Source organism: Branchiostoma belcheri, unplaced genomic scaffold, assembly GCF_001625305.1.
Source record: "Branchiostoma belcheri isolate BF01 breed outbred unplaced genomic scaffold, Haploidv18h27 scaffold38, whole genome shotgun sequence".
Taxonomy (NCBI): Eukaryota; Metazoa; Chordata; class Leptocardii; order Amphioxiformes; family Branchiostomatidae; genus Branchiostoma; species Branchiostoma belcheri.
This window is the reverse complement of record NW_017803998.1, coordinates 2,623,460-2,639,712: the sequence shown is the minus strand read 5'-3', so window position 1 is coordinate 2,639,712 and position 16,253 is coordinate 2,623,460. Positions and strand designations below refer to the sequence as shown.

At 38.4% G+C, this 16,253-nt stretch overlaps 1 protein-coding gene across 1 annotated transcript in view; it reads left to right on the top strand.

Annotated features, from left to right (window-relative positions):
- Positions 1-511: 511 nt before the first annotated feature.
- LOC109476613 (protein kinase C-binding protein NELL2-like) overlaps positions 512-16,253 on the top strand; it is a 65,783-nt gene continuing 50,041 nt past the window's right edge. The window contains exon 1 of the mRNA XM_019777604.1: positions 512-901. Within this exon, the coding sequence (XP_019633163.1) occupies positions 844-901 (58 nt within the window). The 5' untranslated portion in view covers positions 512-843. The remainder of the gene's footprint in view (positions 902-16,253) is intronic.

The following is a 16,253-nucleotide window of genomic DNA, read 5'->3' as shown; positions in this document are numbered from 1 at the left end:
TCCCCTACTATATTTCTTGGACTGTCCCTTTAATTTTTCCGAAACCTCAGGACAGTAGAAGCTCAGGTGCATGTTTGGACGTTTGGAATGGCTTGGGGCGCCAAATATGCAGACAACGACTAGCTTTGATGTTCGAATCGCGTGTGAGCCGTCCTTTTCCTTTGCATTGTTAAAGATTATCCGCCATCAAGTGCTACATATGGTTATCATCAATTTGTCTATCATACATCTATCTTGTGATGGAATGGTGCTGGAAGGAGAACGCATAGGTGCTAACGACCCGTGAAAAGTGTATCTGGACTTCGATCTCTGGCATTTCGGATGCATCGAATGTCACCTTTTTCCTTAGATAGTAGAGGGGGGAAATAACGCAATGGCGGGAAGCCGTGCATAAATAAACAAAACGCTGGCAGCAATGCTCTCACGGTATCGTCCCGTGGGGTCCAGATTCTCCCATAACCCCCCGCCCTGTGCGTATTTTACAGACGCATTTCCGTCCTGCCCACCCCCGCAGCTGAGTGGTTCAGGCCATAAATAGGACCGCGGCCGTCAGACGACAGAAGACTTCCAACTGAGAGGAGAGAGTTGTTTGTTCAACATTTCCAGCGATTTTTTTCCTCAGGAAAAAGAAAGTTTTGCTCAGATTTTTCGACTAGACAGTAGCCGCCCCTGTTAGCGAAGTGTTGAGGTCCCGCGAGCCGAGAAATCGTTCAATAGCAGCGCATCGAGTGAGTCAAGCGCCGGGCACGTCACGCGTTCCTCGGCGGGTTTGAGCATCACAAGTCCGCGCGCTTCAACTGGGATTCCCGCCAGCGGCGAGATCTAGCGAGGCCGACCGTCAAAATGAGAACAGCCGCCGTGGCAATCTTCGTCTTCCTCAGCACCCTGTCTATGATATCAGGTACGTACAAGGAGTCAAAGACTTTGCCGTAGCTTATAAAGCAGATACTGAAATTATACACATAGCGGCATGTTGTTAGATGTTGGAACTTGATGTGTATCGGCTTGTGTATCGGATTGTAGCGGTTCTTCCTTGCCTGCTGCGTTATGTTTTTTTACAAGCGCATTGTCCTGTAAGTTTTTTTTTATTGCCAAACATAGCAACACAGCATTTTCAACGTTTCCACCCGCCAAGTGCCATTTCCAGCCGATGTTCGGGCGCGTGTCCCGCGGAAGAATGATTGACAGATTTGCAGACAGTTCTGATGGCTTGAAGTGCACTTAGCTGCTATGAGGGTCAACATGGGGGTTTTAGTGATACTGCGTTTTATTAGCTCCACAGCCAACGTGTGAGCCAACGTAAAAGGATAAGCTGTGTGGAAAGCAATTTTGATGATGAAAAGATTTAGCCCTTCTAAATTATCCAAGTTATGCCTTCAAGACATATTCTACTTCATTTTGCTTTGTATATCCTAAAAGCTCGTTTAGGGATTACTTTGGATCCAAAAGTCATCAATTATTTCGCAGAAAGGCATGTCTAATTCAGCCGACTTGTCCTTGGACTATTAGCCTCCAGGTATCATTAAATCCATGAAAAATTCATTAATTCCGAACAGGAGTGGACACATGGTATCAATTTATTTGGCTGCAAGTCGAAGATGGTTATTTGTCTGCTTTCAGTGTCAATGTTGAGTGTTCTGCAGGGCAAGTACAGAAATATATGGCGCTAACGTTTTATTTGCTCAATTCTAAAATAGTACAATATCAAGGATGTAATCACGCACTTCTTACTGTTCATTTTTGTAACCTTCAGTGTTCAGATGAAAGAAAAAAATAAAGTTTCATTATACATGTATGCAATAACCTTGAAGTTGAAGGGCAAAATACAGAAATAAATGACATCAAGATTTCATTTGCTCAATTTCAAACTACAATGTATAACCCAGCATACTGTAGATATAATCATGTCCATATTTCTGTTTAATTCTTCAATATTCTTTTTTAGTTGACACAATAACCTTGCAAGTCAAAATGCAGAAATAAATGACATTTAGATTTGATTTCCTCAATTTTGAAATATGTAATCATGCACATATCAATGTATATTTTTGAACTCTCACTATTCAAATGCAAAAAAGAAAAATTATTTCAACATTCTTTTTAGTAGACACAATAACAGCCAAGCCATGGTATAATGCAGGGGTTTTTCTAGAAAAAATTTAGCATGAGGGAGCAGATCGCAAGCATGGTGAGGGAGCGAAGTGACCGAGGGGGGATTTTTTTAATAAGAGTAACACAGTTTGTATTGCTAAAATGCATTGTTGTATTGTTTTTACATCTTTACTGGAAAAAGATTGTTTTGAGAAAGACGAAATGGTGTGTAAATAGCCACATAGGGTTCAATTTCAAAATTGATATGAGGGAGCTGGCTGGTTACATGAGGGAGCAGCTCCCTTATTCCCCTGTTTAGAAAAACCCCTGTAATGTCTAGATTAATGTGTCTAACGTATCACAACATGCGAACAAAGAAAACGAGAATATTCCAACCAATTATACCTGTCCCAGCCTGATGTTTGCCGAGATTGCCTCTTCAGGTAGAATATGGATTTCCAATAGCAGGGCCTTATTAACAGTCTTTATAGTGGGTAATTTGATAATAATGGCCGATCACAGCTGCGACTAGGACGGTTTGTAACTCCTGTACCTCTGTAATTTAGAGGGGGTTCGAGATAACTTCTTGTCCCTAAAGTATGAAAGTCATTTACTAGTTCATGTACGTGTCTTACTTCTGGGACAGCTGTGTTGCTTTTGTAATAGAACACTGTTATTTCATTCGGATTGAAACATTTCTCTGAGTTTTGACAGCCTTTCATTGTGGAGGCTGCTCTCTTTTGTTTGTTGAGCCAAGTGTTCTATGTAACCAAAATGGACCCTTTAAGTTTTACAATACTGTATAATACAGTATTATAGTGGGTCTGATAATGTCATTATGTGTAAGATAGAAATGCATCCAGGGTGTATGGCATTCACTGACAATGAAATTCTATGGCTGATGGAATATTTGTACTATGTGTGCCAAAGAAAATCATTATACTAAGATGGTTTTTGAACTTGAGTATGTACTGTGCAATGATGGTATGAAACATAAACCATGGTGTAATATTGGAGTAAGTTACATCATATGAGTAATCCATTCTATGATTTAAATTCATAAGGGTATTTCCCCATGACTATATAATACATCTACATTCACAAAAACACTTCTTGGAAGTCTGAAATCTCTGATTTCTTGTTTGCTTTCAAAGGGTTGAATTGGCAGGGCATACCCTAAAATATTCTAGTGTTAGTCATCAGGTGACTGGACTATGTCCCAGAATTTCTGAAAATCCTGTGGCCAGGATCCCAAAATTAGCTTTTAAAATGCTGATACTGTGATAGTACTGGGCAATACTAATCTCCAAGCAGATGATAGGGTGGACAAGTGGTAAGTTTTCTAACTAGCCAGCATATCAGTGTAGCACAACCAGCTGCTGCTGTGTTATGCTGAAGGGCAGTTATACCATCAATACAGATATATCAGAATCTACTTTTTTGGTCCACCCAACATCTGCTTGGAGATTAGGTTGATACAGTAGAATCTAGATATCAGTGTCCACAGTCCTTTTTTTTCCACAGATGAACTAACAGCAAAGAGTTTGCGAGAACTTTTAATAGCTTTTAGAAGTGTGTATGCCTAGTTAATTTCTTCCAGACTCCTGCATTTCTAGGTCATCCCACCAATAACCCACCAAGCTGTCAATGTTTAATATCCGAATCTCACGCAACAACCCATTAGCAATCACTGCTTTTTTTTAACAAGACATTAATGTCATTGAAGACAATGATTGGGAATTTGCTCCATTACACAAAATTGTATAGCTACTAAAAGTAAGGGAGTATATTGTGGATTTAAATTAAGAAAGTCCCTTAGTTTATTTCAATTTAGATGCAGAAAATCCATACCTGGTTCATGAGTAGTAGTATTGTCAGAAAGGGAAAGTTGATAGTTCTACAGTTTTCACCTGTTCTGGAAAGTTGGACAGCTATTAATGCTAGTCCCCTGGCTATTGGGAATGAACTAATCTGTCCCTAATTACTAATAGCAAAAATGTGCTCTTGTCTTGGCTACTACTAATTACTTAATGGTGTATGCTGGGTCAATGCACTTTACAGGATCAAAATGTTAGGCCCCCACTTTGGACAAAAGTTTCAAGTTTTACTGTAAGTGCAGTTAATTTAGCAGTGATTTTATTTCATGGCATGACAGAAAAGGAGGTTTAAAACAATTCTGTAGTGCAGAAGAAATGCAAAACATTTATTTGCAGTGTCTGTAATGGTTTAAGGTGAAGACCGAACACTGCAAAAATGCAAATTCAAAGTAAAACCCATTGCAAAAGTAAATGCATTTACAGTATACTAGCTCTTCATTAACAGAAGTTGTTGAATGATTGTAAAAATGAAGAATGAATCATGCACTCATCTATGAATCAAAGCTAACCATCAGCAAAATCCATAATCTCTTTTAACTACTGTAGATTTCCAATCAGAACCGTTAGAAGTACTAATCCCCCCAAAAATGGGCACATTTTAATTTCCGTCTCCTGACCCTTGTTGGACCCACTACCGCAGACTATCCATCCATCTAGCACGGAGAAGTGATATCGACAACCACAGGCCTCCCGCTCTAATTCAATGACGGTGGCCGCAAATCTCGGCCTGGCCTGACGCTTCCAATCCAGGATCTTCATATTTTAGGGCCTCTGCAGCAATTATGCTGTCGTAAAAAACAAATATGATTTGTCACTAGTGATGCATACCTAAACCCACATTTAGGTTCAGGTCCGGATTCAAGTCCAGAGGTTTAGGTTCAGTTCCGGACCTAAACCCATGGCATATACAAAATTGCATGTTGGCAACCTTGCAATGTTGTCTGGGTGAAACTTTGGCCACATAACATGGAGGCCGGTACTTGACGATGCCCGAAGGCAATGTTTTCTTCGTTTTGCAGCAAAGATTTTACAATCTACGGAAGGTTTTAGGTGGTTTGGAAAGAAAATGGGTATGTGAAATGGTCTTTTATGGTAATAAGTCCAGACTCGGTTCTTGACTTTTAGGTTTTTTTGGACTTGAACCTAAACATTCTTACAAGTCCGGATCCAAGTCCAGTGAACCGGTATGCAGCACTATTTGTCACTTTGATATATGTTTGGATACAAGAGAAGACATGTTACATGTAGCCAACAACTCAAGGTTCCCAACCAAGAGACTCAGTCTATTAGTATAATTACTCTTACTCCAACCATAATTAGTATTTTTTGCAATGTGCATATATATGTACAATGTAAATGTATTATGTATATAGGAAAATGAATATTTACAAGTTCTCATTCAATATTTCTCATTCTATTTTCTGTAAGATTATTAAGAAAGATGATACATGTTTGCAGGGAAAATTTTCCCCCAATTTGTTTCGTCTTAAATAATAATGGTCATTGTACTCAAATAGTATTCCATTTAACTAACCTAAGTTGCTATTTAACATTTAGTGCATTGTGACATTTAGACATTTTGCTGGACATTTTAGAAAGTGTTCGAAACGTATAATATTTTCTAACCATGTTTCATTTTAGTGTAGAATGCTCAAATATGATGCATTTTCTAAACCATAGTGACTATACAATGCTATTATAATAAAACTCAAGCAGGTACATGTACATTTCCTTAGGACAAAAATGAACACCAGGATGTCTGGAACCTAAGAACTGATTTTGTTAGGCCTGAGGTGATCTTCTGATCCTCCCAGCCTTGCACTGATTGCCGGATGATTGCCCCACCCTAGTGCCTATTGCCTTCAGTGGAATTAATCAGTATGTGATGACCCATGCATCGCAGTACAATTTTAAAACCCCCGACAGAGCCCTTGTTGTTACCATATTGGTTTATAGATCTGTACTTTTGAATTACGAATGGTTGTTTCAAGTCTTTCAATAATAATTCTGTCAAATATCATAAAAACTAATATACTGTCACAGTTTATATGAGATGCAATGTAGATTCGTCATAGAAACTAGTGTGAAGTTATACAAATTAAGACAAGAATGTGAGAGGTTAAACAATTAGTGAAAGGTGTTTTTGTATCCCTTTGTAGACCCTCCGACCTTGGTGGGAACCCATGCTGTGTTGTGTATAGATTTCCTATATGTCTTCACCCTCACCTAATCCTTCATTGCAATCTGTCCAGAAACAATCTGTGAAGTGTTGGAGTGAAGCGTACCTAGCCAGATGGTGATGCTTGTTTTCCCCAAAATGTAGTGCAGGTGGTCCAGTGGTTAGTGACCCTGATTCTGGACCCAAAGGTTGGGAGTTCAAATCCCAATGGCGTGTGCTACTGGAAAGGGTTGCAGTCCCTAGGACAGGTCATTAAGCCTACTGTTCATTATATCTGTGTAATTAAGAAACTAGAGGGAATTCCCCTGGTACAAAAAAACAACAACATGTATACACTGTATCTTGCGTCTACCTTTTTGGTTGCAACCAACGCAAGATTAGCTCTTCAGTCAGCTAAACTGGTTTGAGAATTGAGATCTATCTCCATTTTTTTACCATCCACTTAAGTTTCATACGTTGGAAAGGCCGTATCAATCTGACAGTTATGTTGCGACCCCTCTTTAGCAAAAAAAGGCGACATTTTCCAATACTGACATTCAAGAAATCAGAGGAGCGAAAGCTGCATTGAAGTGTAACAAATGCAGCGGAGGGTATGACATTTTCACGTTATAGAAGTCATCCTCCATTATTAGAAGTGTTCTTTCCGATTTCTTGCCTTAACAGCAATTGAGAATAAAGAACTACCCATAGTTTTAAAGATAGACTGTTATGCAATTTACGGGTAATAGCAAACACTTTAATATTCATTGCATACGAGCCATAATGGTAAATATTTATTCTGTGAGAATTATCATCAGCAAAAGTTAATGACCTTCCCTGAAATGAAGTAATGAATTCATGTCACATTTTTGTTCCAAAACTGCGTGCCTTTCCAATAATCTTACACTTGAAGGCAAAATTAATGGTGTCATAATTCTTGCTTCTTACTCACCAAGCGTATGATGCCCATATGGTCCTCTATAAAACCACAGTGGGGAACTACATAATTGCTTTTCCTTTTGCGTATTTTTATGGAGTTGTGTTGCAGCGTCGGATGATTGCTACTGAAAAATTGTATAGCCACCAGAGATTTTAGTTACGAAATGTTGTTTTGATCTCGACGGCTTGTTACAACAAGGAAGAACAAAGCCAATAAAGGAAGTTAAGGTTCAATGCAATCCATCAATACTGCTGTTAACAAATCTGCGAAATACCGATCAATTCATGCTCGGATAGCAGTGCAGTTCTAATTTCGTTATTACCTCCATGAAAAATGGAGGTATTGTTTTTGGTGTGTGTGTGTGTGTGTGTGTGTGTGTGTTTGTGTTTCCATATGATCCTTAGGCCAGGTTGTAATGGATATACACAATGTAGTTGGGTTCAGTCTGTCCCAACTTGAAAGGAAGGCATAACATTAACAAACATTTACATTTACATGTACATCTCATAGCACACGATGTTTTCACTATTTTTTATCATTGCATGACCTCTTTGATAGCTGGTGATGCTTCCCTTGCATATAATAAAGAAAGTCTTGAAGTAGCTGTACACACCGTAGTAAATGAGAAGATGACACTTTACCACCACACAATGTGTAAATATTTCATGGAGTTCTGAGATCTCTGAACTCTTGTTTTTTCATCTTATATTGTACACAGCTTTGATTATGTTGATTATGTGGACAATAACGACGCACAGAGTACAGCAAATATCTGTGTGGTCATCGTTACAAGACACAATTAATTTTCCTCGAAGTCTCGTCAATATTTCAGCAAGTACCGATTTTTTAGCCCTGAGGACAGCTAGGAAATATTGTTCATCAAATATTTATCACCTTCATCGATTTCTTGGCCTCTTTCACACCCAGACACATGGATGGTCAATTCCATGTCCCAAGGCACTGGACTTTACGAACTCAGAGTGACCATTCAGGTCCCATTTTGATCTAAGGAATGGACCATATGCCACAGGGGCAACATTAACAGACGGAAAGAGATATTGAAACTGGTCAGCATTTCTCAGTAATATTTCGGAAATATATAAATCTTAGCAGCTTTATTTTTGCCCAAAATATGTATGTTTTTGCACCTTGCTGTGTGAAAGTTTTGGCCAAAAAATTTTGAATGAGAGAAATTGACTTTTTTGTTAGCCATGGATTCTTTCCTACACCTCTCATAATCCATGATGTTATTCCAGAGTGTCCCAAACCCCCATAAGAGCCTTGACATCTTGCTCTATTGTCCCTGTAGTGGTACCACCACAGCGCCGCTTAGTTTATGTCACTAGACCCACTTAACGTGGTGTTGACCTTGACACCGATCTTCTGAAACAGCAACCACAGTTCGGTTCCACAAGGAGCCTTTGAGTGGTGAGAAGGCACACATGGTTAAACTTGTTTTGAACTTCAGGTGTCTTCTCTCAAAACAGTGTTCTGGCTTAACCTCGAGCTTTTAAAAGCAAGTCACCCAGAAAAATGCATGACTGGTTGGGAAGGGCTGCTCAAAATTCTTCCTCAGAGGTTGGAAAAAGTCCAATAACTGATTGAAAATGGGGTAAAATTGGTCTACAAAGGTACAAAATTGTGCATATTTGCCGAAATTTCAGTGTTTCGGCAGTTTTATTTTCAATCTTTTCACAGTGTTGAAATCATGACATATCAAATTTCTACATGTATGTTTTGTATTTCTATTGTACCAACTATAGAACTGTGAACTTCAAACCCCACAAAAACCTCCTCTTCCGTCATATCCTGAAATTAATTTACCACTGCAGAAGTAAAAGCAATTTTAAGAGCATCCGATGGTTTGCACAGTCAGTGTCCTGTGTTTGAAATGTTTTGAAGATGGTTGAAGAGTTTGTGGCATGTCAGGATGTCTTGTCAGTGTCTGTGTATGTTGCTTGGAATGTGACCAAAATGTGGCATCAACAGCTACTCTGTATACTGTCAACAACATTGTCCCACTGGGGACAGCACCTGTCATATACATCTTAGTCATGCTGTACCTTACAGCTGTAGGGAATACATACAGAAAAACAACAGGAACCAAAAGAAGCTAAGGTTACATTATATCCTTTATTACAATAGTCTTGTCAACGTTATTGTTGGTACATGCTACCAGTTATGCTATTTGGCTGGCTAGTGTAATGTTTCGTTTCATTCCTTACATTGTAGATACCAAAATACCAAAAAGATATGTACCAAGTACCAAGGCTAACATACTGTTAACAGCTATATAGACTTAGAAAATAAAGGTCAAAATGTTGTTTTGGGCCTGCATATCTGTACACGTGATGCAAGCTCTATTTCTTACTAACTCCCCCTTTCCACTAGTAGGACCATGTAGTTTTTTACGACCACTGAAGGACCAAACATTTCACAGATTGCTCAGCGAATTTTATAGATAAAGAAAAAAAGAAAAAAGAACAACTCTTTTCTTGTTTTGTGTGTTTTGTTGTCTACTAATTACATATCCAAACATTAGCATTGTTTAATATGCCAGTTATAAAATCAAGGGTCACACACATCCAATTTTGGTCGCTCCACTGTCGCTCAGCGATTGCTGTCAAGTGTAAAGGGGGCCTAATGGTGCTCACGTGGTCTAAATGATGTCACGCCAACGATCATATTGCCTTGATGTATCCTTTTTCAATTTGCACCACGTCATATATGCAGACGCTCGGATGGCAGGCTTGATGGTCCGTCCCGTCTACAACTTGGTCACAAGTAATGGCTCGGAAAGGAACCCATACCAAGGTGTTGGAATTACACCAAGGTGTTGGAATACTTATGACTGTTCTGAAGCCCTTCTGCTGAATATCTGACGTGTGGAAAACGTTTGTGGTTGACTTGGTTTACGCACTTTTACCCTCACAATTTTACTGTCATTGGGACTAATGTTTTTGTACCAAGTGGAACAACTTTAATTTAAACAAGAAACCTGAGATTTCACTCTTGCCAGAAGTATTTTTAGGTTTTCGTTAAATTCTTAGAATGACTGAGGACCAGCATAGTTGTTTCCAGAAAAATATGACTTTCTAAAGAGGATACATCAGTATTTATTGAAAAAAAGTATAGTACCTTGAACATGAGCTACACATAAGTTGTACATGTATATTACCTTTAAGTTATTATTACACTTACATGTACATCTATTGGAATAATTCACATAATTTTATGTGTTATATATATTATAACATTTTATTTGAGACCAAGGGATACATATAGTGTGTCTAACATGAAATGATATGAGTAAAATAACTTACGAAATTTAATAGATTGAAATATTTTTTGGTAAACAAATAAATCAATTAAGCCTCCAGGATTAGAAGCTAGCAAACAAAATTGATTAATTGTGCCCAGTTGTGTCTTAGAATCTGAGATTGTGTTGTCACCTGGCTTTCCTCCCATGAACAGAGAAACAACAGTAAATCTGTGTAAAGGTTATTTCCCAAAGTGCCAATCAATGAGAAAAACAAGCTATTTTACTGCCATTGCTTTGCCTTTAGTCTGTTTTACGTTCATGTTTATGAATGTCAAAGAAATCCTTGTTGTTCGACAGTGCTAAAATTCTGTACATCAACATGTAAGGCTGGTTTTAAAGGCTTTCCGTGTTAGAAGTCATCATAGAAAACAACTATTTTACTGCCATTTGCTTAGGTCTGTTTTATGTTTGTCAGGTTTATGAATGTCAAAGAGCATCTTGTAATTGCCAAAGAGCTTCATTAAGATTCTGTTTTAAAATGGCTTCAACAGAAGCTTCAAGTTCTGTCATGAAAAGAAGCTATTTACTGCCATTTGCCCTAAAAAGTTTTTTTTTATGTTTGTCAGGTTTATGAATGTCAAAGAGCATCTTCCTTGTACCACAGTGCTTAATTCCAATAGCACTACATGTAAGGCTTTTTTTAAAAAGCTTGATTCTGAAGTTTCAAGTTTTCTGTCCAGATGGAAAACAAGCTATTTTACAGTCATTTGCTTAGGTCTGTTTTTTGTTCGTCAGGTTTATGAATGTCAAAGAGCATCTTCGTTGCATGACAGTGCTTAATTCCCACAGCACTACATGTAAGGCTCTTTTTAAAAAGCTTGATTCTGAAGTTTCAAATTTCTGTTTCTGTCCTGATGAAAAACAAGCTATTTTACAGTCATTTGCTTAGGTCTGTTTTTTGTTCGTCAGGTTTATGAATGTCAAAGAGCATCTTCGTTGCATGACAGTGCTTATATTCCCATAAGACTGTTTTTAAAAGCCTTCATCAGGCCATGTTCTGTTGTGATAAGTCTGACATGTAAATGACGAGTTGAAGGTGACATTTCCCTCTCGCCAGGTGTCAGGTGCGCTCGCATCCCCCATGGCTGACCTTCTAGTGACCTTGAACGCTCTGCTTCGCTTCACTCGGGAAGGAAGTGTCTGCTATTTCATCCAAGTTATTTCGGCAGCTCTGATAAAATCAATAAACCGAGTGTAGAATTGGAAAACCGCTGGAATGATCTGCGCGGATGGCTGAGGATGAAGTTTTTTTGCGAACATTAAGATGTTTGAGACTTGAGTGGTGGTCTGGCAGGCAGACACGCAACAAGACAGAAACGTTTTTCAACAAGAGCGCAACCATTTGGTTAGAATCTCAAAGTAAAAAATAACCTGTACATCTTTTTACCCTTTCAATTTTTTAATGTTATCTTACTCATATTCAATGATACTGTAAATCTTGAAACTTTCACGGTGACATCATTTTCGCATTGACTTTTTCACTGAGAACCGTGTATCTCACATTTCTTATATTAAGGTTGGCGCTAAAATAGCCCACAAGATCCACACTCAGTTTGTGGTACCACCACAAAATACCAGAATGTAAACAAACATGGCTAACAAACTTATTTGCAATTGAATAGTGATTCAACTTACATGTACTTTGCAAAGATATGACCAGAAGACTTTGTATCATCCTAATGTTACATGAAGCAGCTTTAAGTTTGTATTTAAAAAAGACATTGTTAGCCATTTAGAATACCCTCACTCAGACAACCATGTTTTGAAGGAAAAATGAAGTATTGTTGAAGCCATCCGAGCGGACCATTCCATCACCACTGCTATCTCTGCAATCTATTGCCTCCCTGCACCTAACAATCTCCACCAAGTACTGCTGGCCATTCTGCCCAAAAGTTAATTTTCTGCTAAATTTCACGGGGTAAAGGTTGCCGAGACAGAGTGGGGTGGATCTCCTGTCACTATTGTACTGTAGGTCAGAGGTTTACCATACTTGGTGGGTCTGAGGATAGAGATGTGAGAGGGACTTCGTGTGTGGGGGGTCTAGGGGATTTTCCACTGGTATTGGTAAAATATAATTAAACATATATGATTTTTCATAGTATTAGACATTCTGTCAACAAGTTTTTTACCAAAATACTTCCCCGAAGACTGAAATCGCTGATTTCTTGTTCTATAACTTATAAGTTAGTTGTTACAGAAATGCAGGGCTTACAATATACATGTATATGTTATCTGTTTGTTCTACAAAAAGACAATATTTCCTTCAATCTGTAGCAATTTCAATCTTATTGAAGGAGATCCAAACCAGACTCAAATTCAGACTGGTAAGTTGAAATGGTCTAATCTTCAATCAATCAATCAATCAATCAATCAATCAAATGGTGTTTTATTCATAAAAACGTGGACTTTGCAGCCAAAGGCTGAATTACGTCCAGTTGTACATGCAAATTCATTACACTTTTATTTACATTTATTTACACAGGCATTAATACAGGCATTAACACAATGTTAATGTTAAATGTGTAGTCCAAGAAATGCATATACATGTATAGAAGTTACATTTGTACTCTGGAGAACCCCAAAAGATCACAAAGGGCAGCCCAGTGGTATACAATATATACATGTACACAGAAGTCAAAGTAAGGCCACACCAATTTAATTTGTTGGTTCTCGGATTTTTTCAGAAAAAATATGAAGCGACAGGGCGAAAAAAAATAAAAGTAAAAACAGGCCTAGGCATTCTATTATGGCCCAAAATGGTACGATAGGAGCCATTAAGTCAGCACACCAGGCTGGTTCAAAATTTAAAGAATGAATTTTGAACTTTTAATGATACTACTGCATTGAAAGATGGAATGACTGTAACAAGTAGTAAGAAAAGGACTGTTTTCAACTGTTCAGGGAAAAATATGAGCATTTTGCAGTTGATTCTGAATTTTTATTTTTATTTGCAAATCAGAAAAAAATGAAGCAGCGAATCCGTTAACCAAGAAAATAAATTGGTGTGGCCTAAGGCCAACTTATGAAGTCTCACTGCAAGAAAGGTAACAAAAGTTCACTTTGAAAAATAATTACATCAGTCCAGTCGGGTACATGATCAGCGACCTGAAAAACAGCCTGGGACCCAAAGTATGGATATTTCATGTTCTGTAGTATGAACTTGACTGTTGAAGCATACCTTGAGTTTGAATTCTCCCTACAGAAACTTACCTTGACATTGGTATTTTCACATGCCTGAGACTGTGAGAGCTAGTGATGCATACCTAAACCCAATTTTATGTTCAGGTCCAGATTCAAGTCCAGAAGTTTAGGTTCAGTTCCGGACTTGTAAGTCCGGACCTAAACCCATGTCATATACAAATTTGCATGTTGGCAACCTTGCAATGTTGTCTGGGTGAAACTTTGGCCACATAACATGGAGGCCGGTACTTGACGATGCCTGATGGCAATGTTTTCTTCATTTTGCAGCAAAGATTTTGCAATCTACGGAAGGTTTTAGGTGGTTTGGAAAGAAAAGGAGTATGTGAATTGGTCTTTCATGGTAATAAGTCCGGACTCGGTTCTTGACTTTAAGGTCTTTTTGGACTTGAACCTAAACATTCTTACAAGTCCGGATCCAAGTCCAGTGAACCGGTATGCATCACTAGTTCAGTAGTTGGCATTGACTTTCGCATTTACACGAAGGCTTCTTGTAGAAAGTGTTGAAGACACTTTGATCAATGAAGGCCATTAGCTAACAGGTTTGGGTATAAAGGGCCAACTTAGTGGCTGAAATTGTAGCTACTGAGGTTACAAGGTACGTGAGACAGGTGGCAATGACTCTTGCCAATCAACACGCTTAGAAATGTTAAATGTACTTAGGTCTAGGAAAAAAAAATGTTGTGTTTCTGGTATCCTGACTGACCCTACATTTTGTATTTGTAGCAAAACCCTGCTGACCCTAGACATTTTTTTTATCGACCGCTGGTATTAAAGGCTATAAAATCTTCGATCTGCTACCTGAATTTCAAACCCTCTGAAATGTCATTTCACGCATTTTTAGAAGGATTTTTTTCTTTAGTAAATCAGGAGAAATATTTGTCCACAAGAAAACATCTCGACGGGTCCTTGAGACAGCATTTTTAAACTTCATTTGTTGGATCTTTTAGCTGGATTCTATAAAAAAAATTGTAAGAAGAAAATCCCTTGCTACCGACCCAAGTTTTTCAGGACTGAAACTGGAAACACATTTTCCTAGGCCTTAGAGTAATACAATGGAAATGTTAAACTACAGAATGTTCCTTTATACATGTATGGTATCATTCTTTATACATGTATGAATGGCATCAATCATGTTTTCATACATCGCACTTCTATTCATTTTCAGACACATATCAGATAACAACAAACATTCTCAGCTTTTTCGTCGAATCTCTTTTTCAGTAGGAACCTTTTTACACAGTGGCTCATTTCACCAAAGGTGGTATTCGGATTGTCCAAGGAAACATAAAAGGCAATACAAACAAACTTTTAATGCACCTCTGGGACGCTTGCACAGAGCTGAGAGACTATAGAGAATATATCCTGCAGGCATTTTTATGGGCCATAAATTTCAACATGCACTAATTTTCCCCGAGTATACTACTGGTAGTGTGTTTGTAATGTGTGCTGTGCCATTTGTAGGCAGTCTGTGGGGAGCGAATGATAAATGAAAAACATCAGAAAGGGAGTTAAGTTTGCACGTCGGTTTGTACTTGTCTTTTAAGGAGCTGGGAGGTTTAGGGCCGCTGTGATAGTCACTGTCACAAGGGCTTCAGAGAGTGCAGCCAACTTTTAAACAAGCAAGCTTTGTTTAAGAAAGTGTAACTTTGTTGAATGGATTTTCTTTATGCCTAGACAGTAGTTGGCCTCAGATACATATAGGCTTACAGTATGTACATGCACATGTAGCTCATAATGTAAAATCTTGAAACATTTGCAGTAGCTTTATTTTTTACTCTTTCTTGCAAAATCATGACGATGTGAATTATGTGTTTTTGTGACAGTCCTTTTTTAACTGAATTAAAACAATACCAACATCAAAATTAAATCAAAGCAAAAATGAACAAATTTACGGTGGGTTCTGGGCTTGAGTTAGACAATATTCAAATGTTGTTCCCAGCACTCCTGAGTTGAAGATGAACTACTGTGGTGCCAGATTGTATTAAAGGTGATGGGGGAGAATTAAGAGGAGGGTGGTAACAAGGGTACAATGAAGCTAGTCAGTGTTGATGAGAAATGTGCCCTTAAGGTGATAAGCTGGACTTTTAAATTTTACTCCCAACACTCCAGTGTTTATGACAGACCACTGTGGTGTCAGATTGTATTAAGGTGATACAGAGAATTAAGAGGAGGGTGGTACCAAGGGTACATGGTAGCTAGTCAGTGTTAATGAGAAATGTGCCCTTAAGGTGATGAGTTGGACATTCAAATTTTACTCCCAACACTTCAGTGTTGATGACAGACCACTGTGGTGCCAGGTTGTATTAAGGTGACACAGAGAATTAAGAGGTGGGTGGTACCAAGGGTACATGGTAGCTAGTCAATGTTAATAAGAAATGTGCCCTTAAGGTGATGAGTTGAACATTAAAATTTTACTCCCAACACTGTTGATGACAGACCACTGTGGTGCCAGGTTTTGTGGAGAATTAAGAGGAGGGAGGTACTATGGGTCCATGGTAGCTAGTCAGTGTTAATGAGAAATGTGCCCTTAAGGTGATGAGCTGGACATTCAAATTTTACTCCCAACACTCCAGTGTTGATGACAGACCACTGTGGTGCCAGATTGTATAACGTGATACAGAGAATTAAGAGGAGGGTGGTAACACTTTAGGGTACAATGAAGCT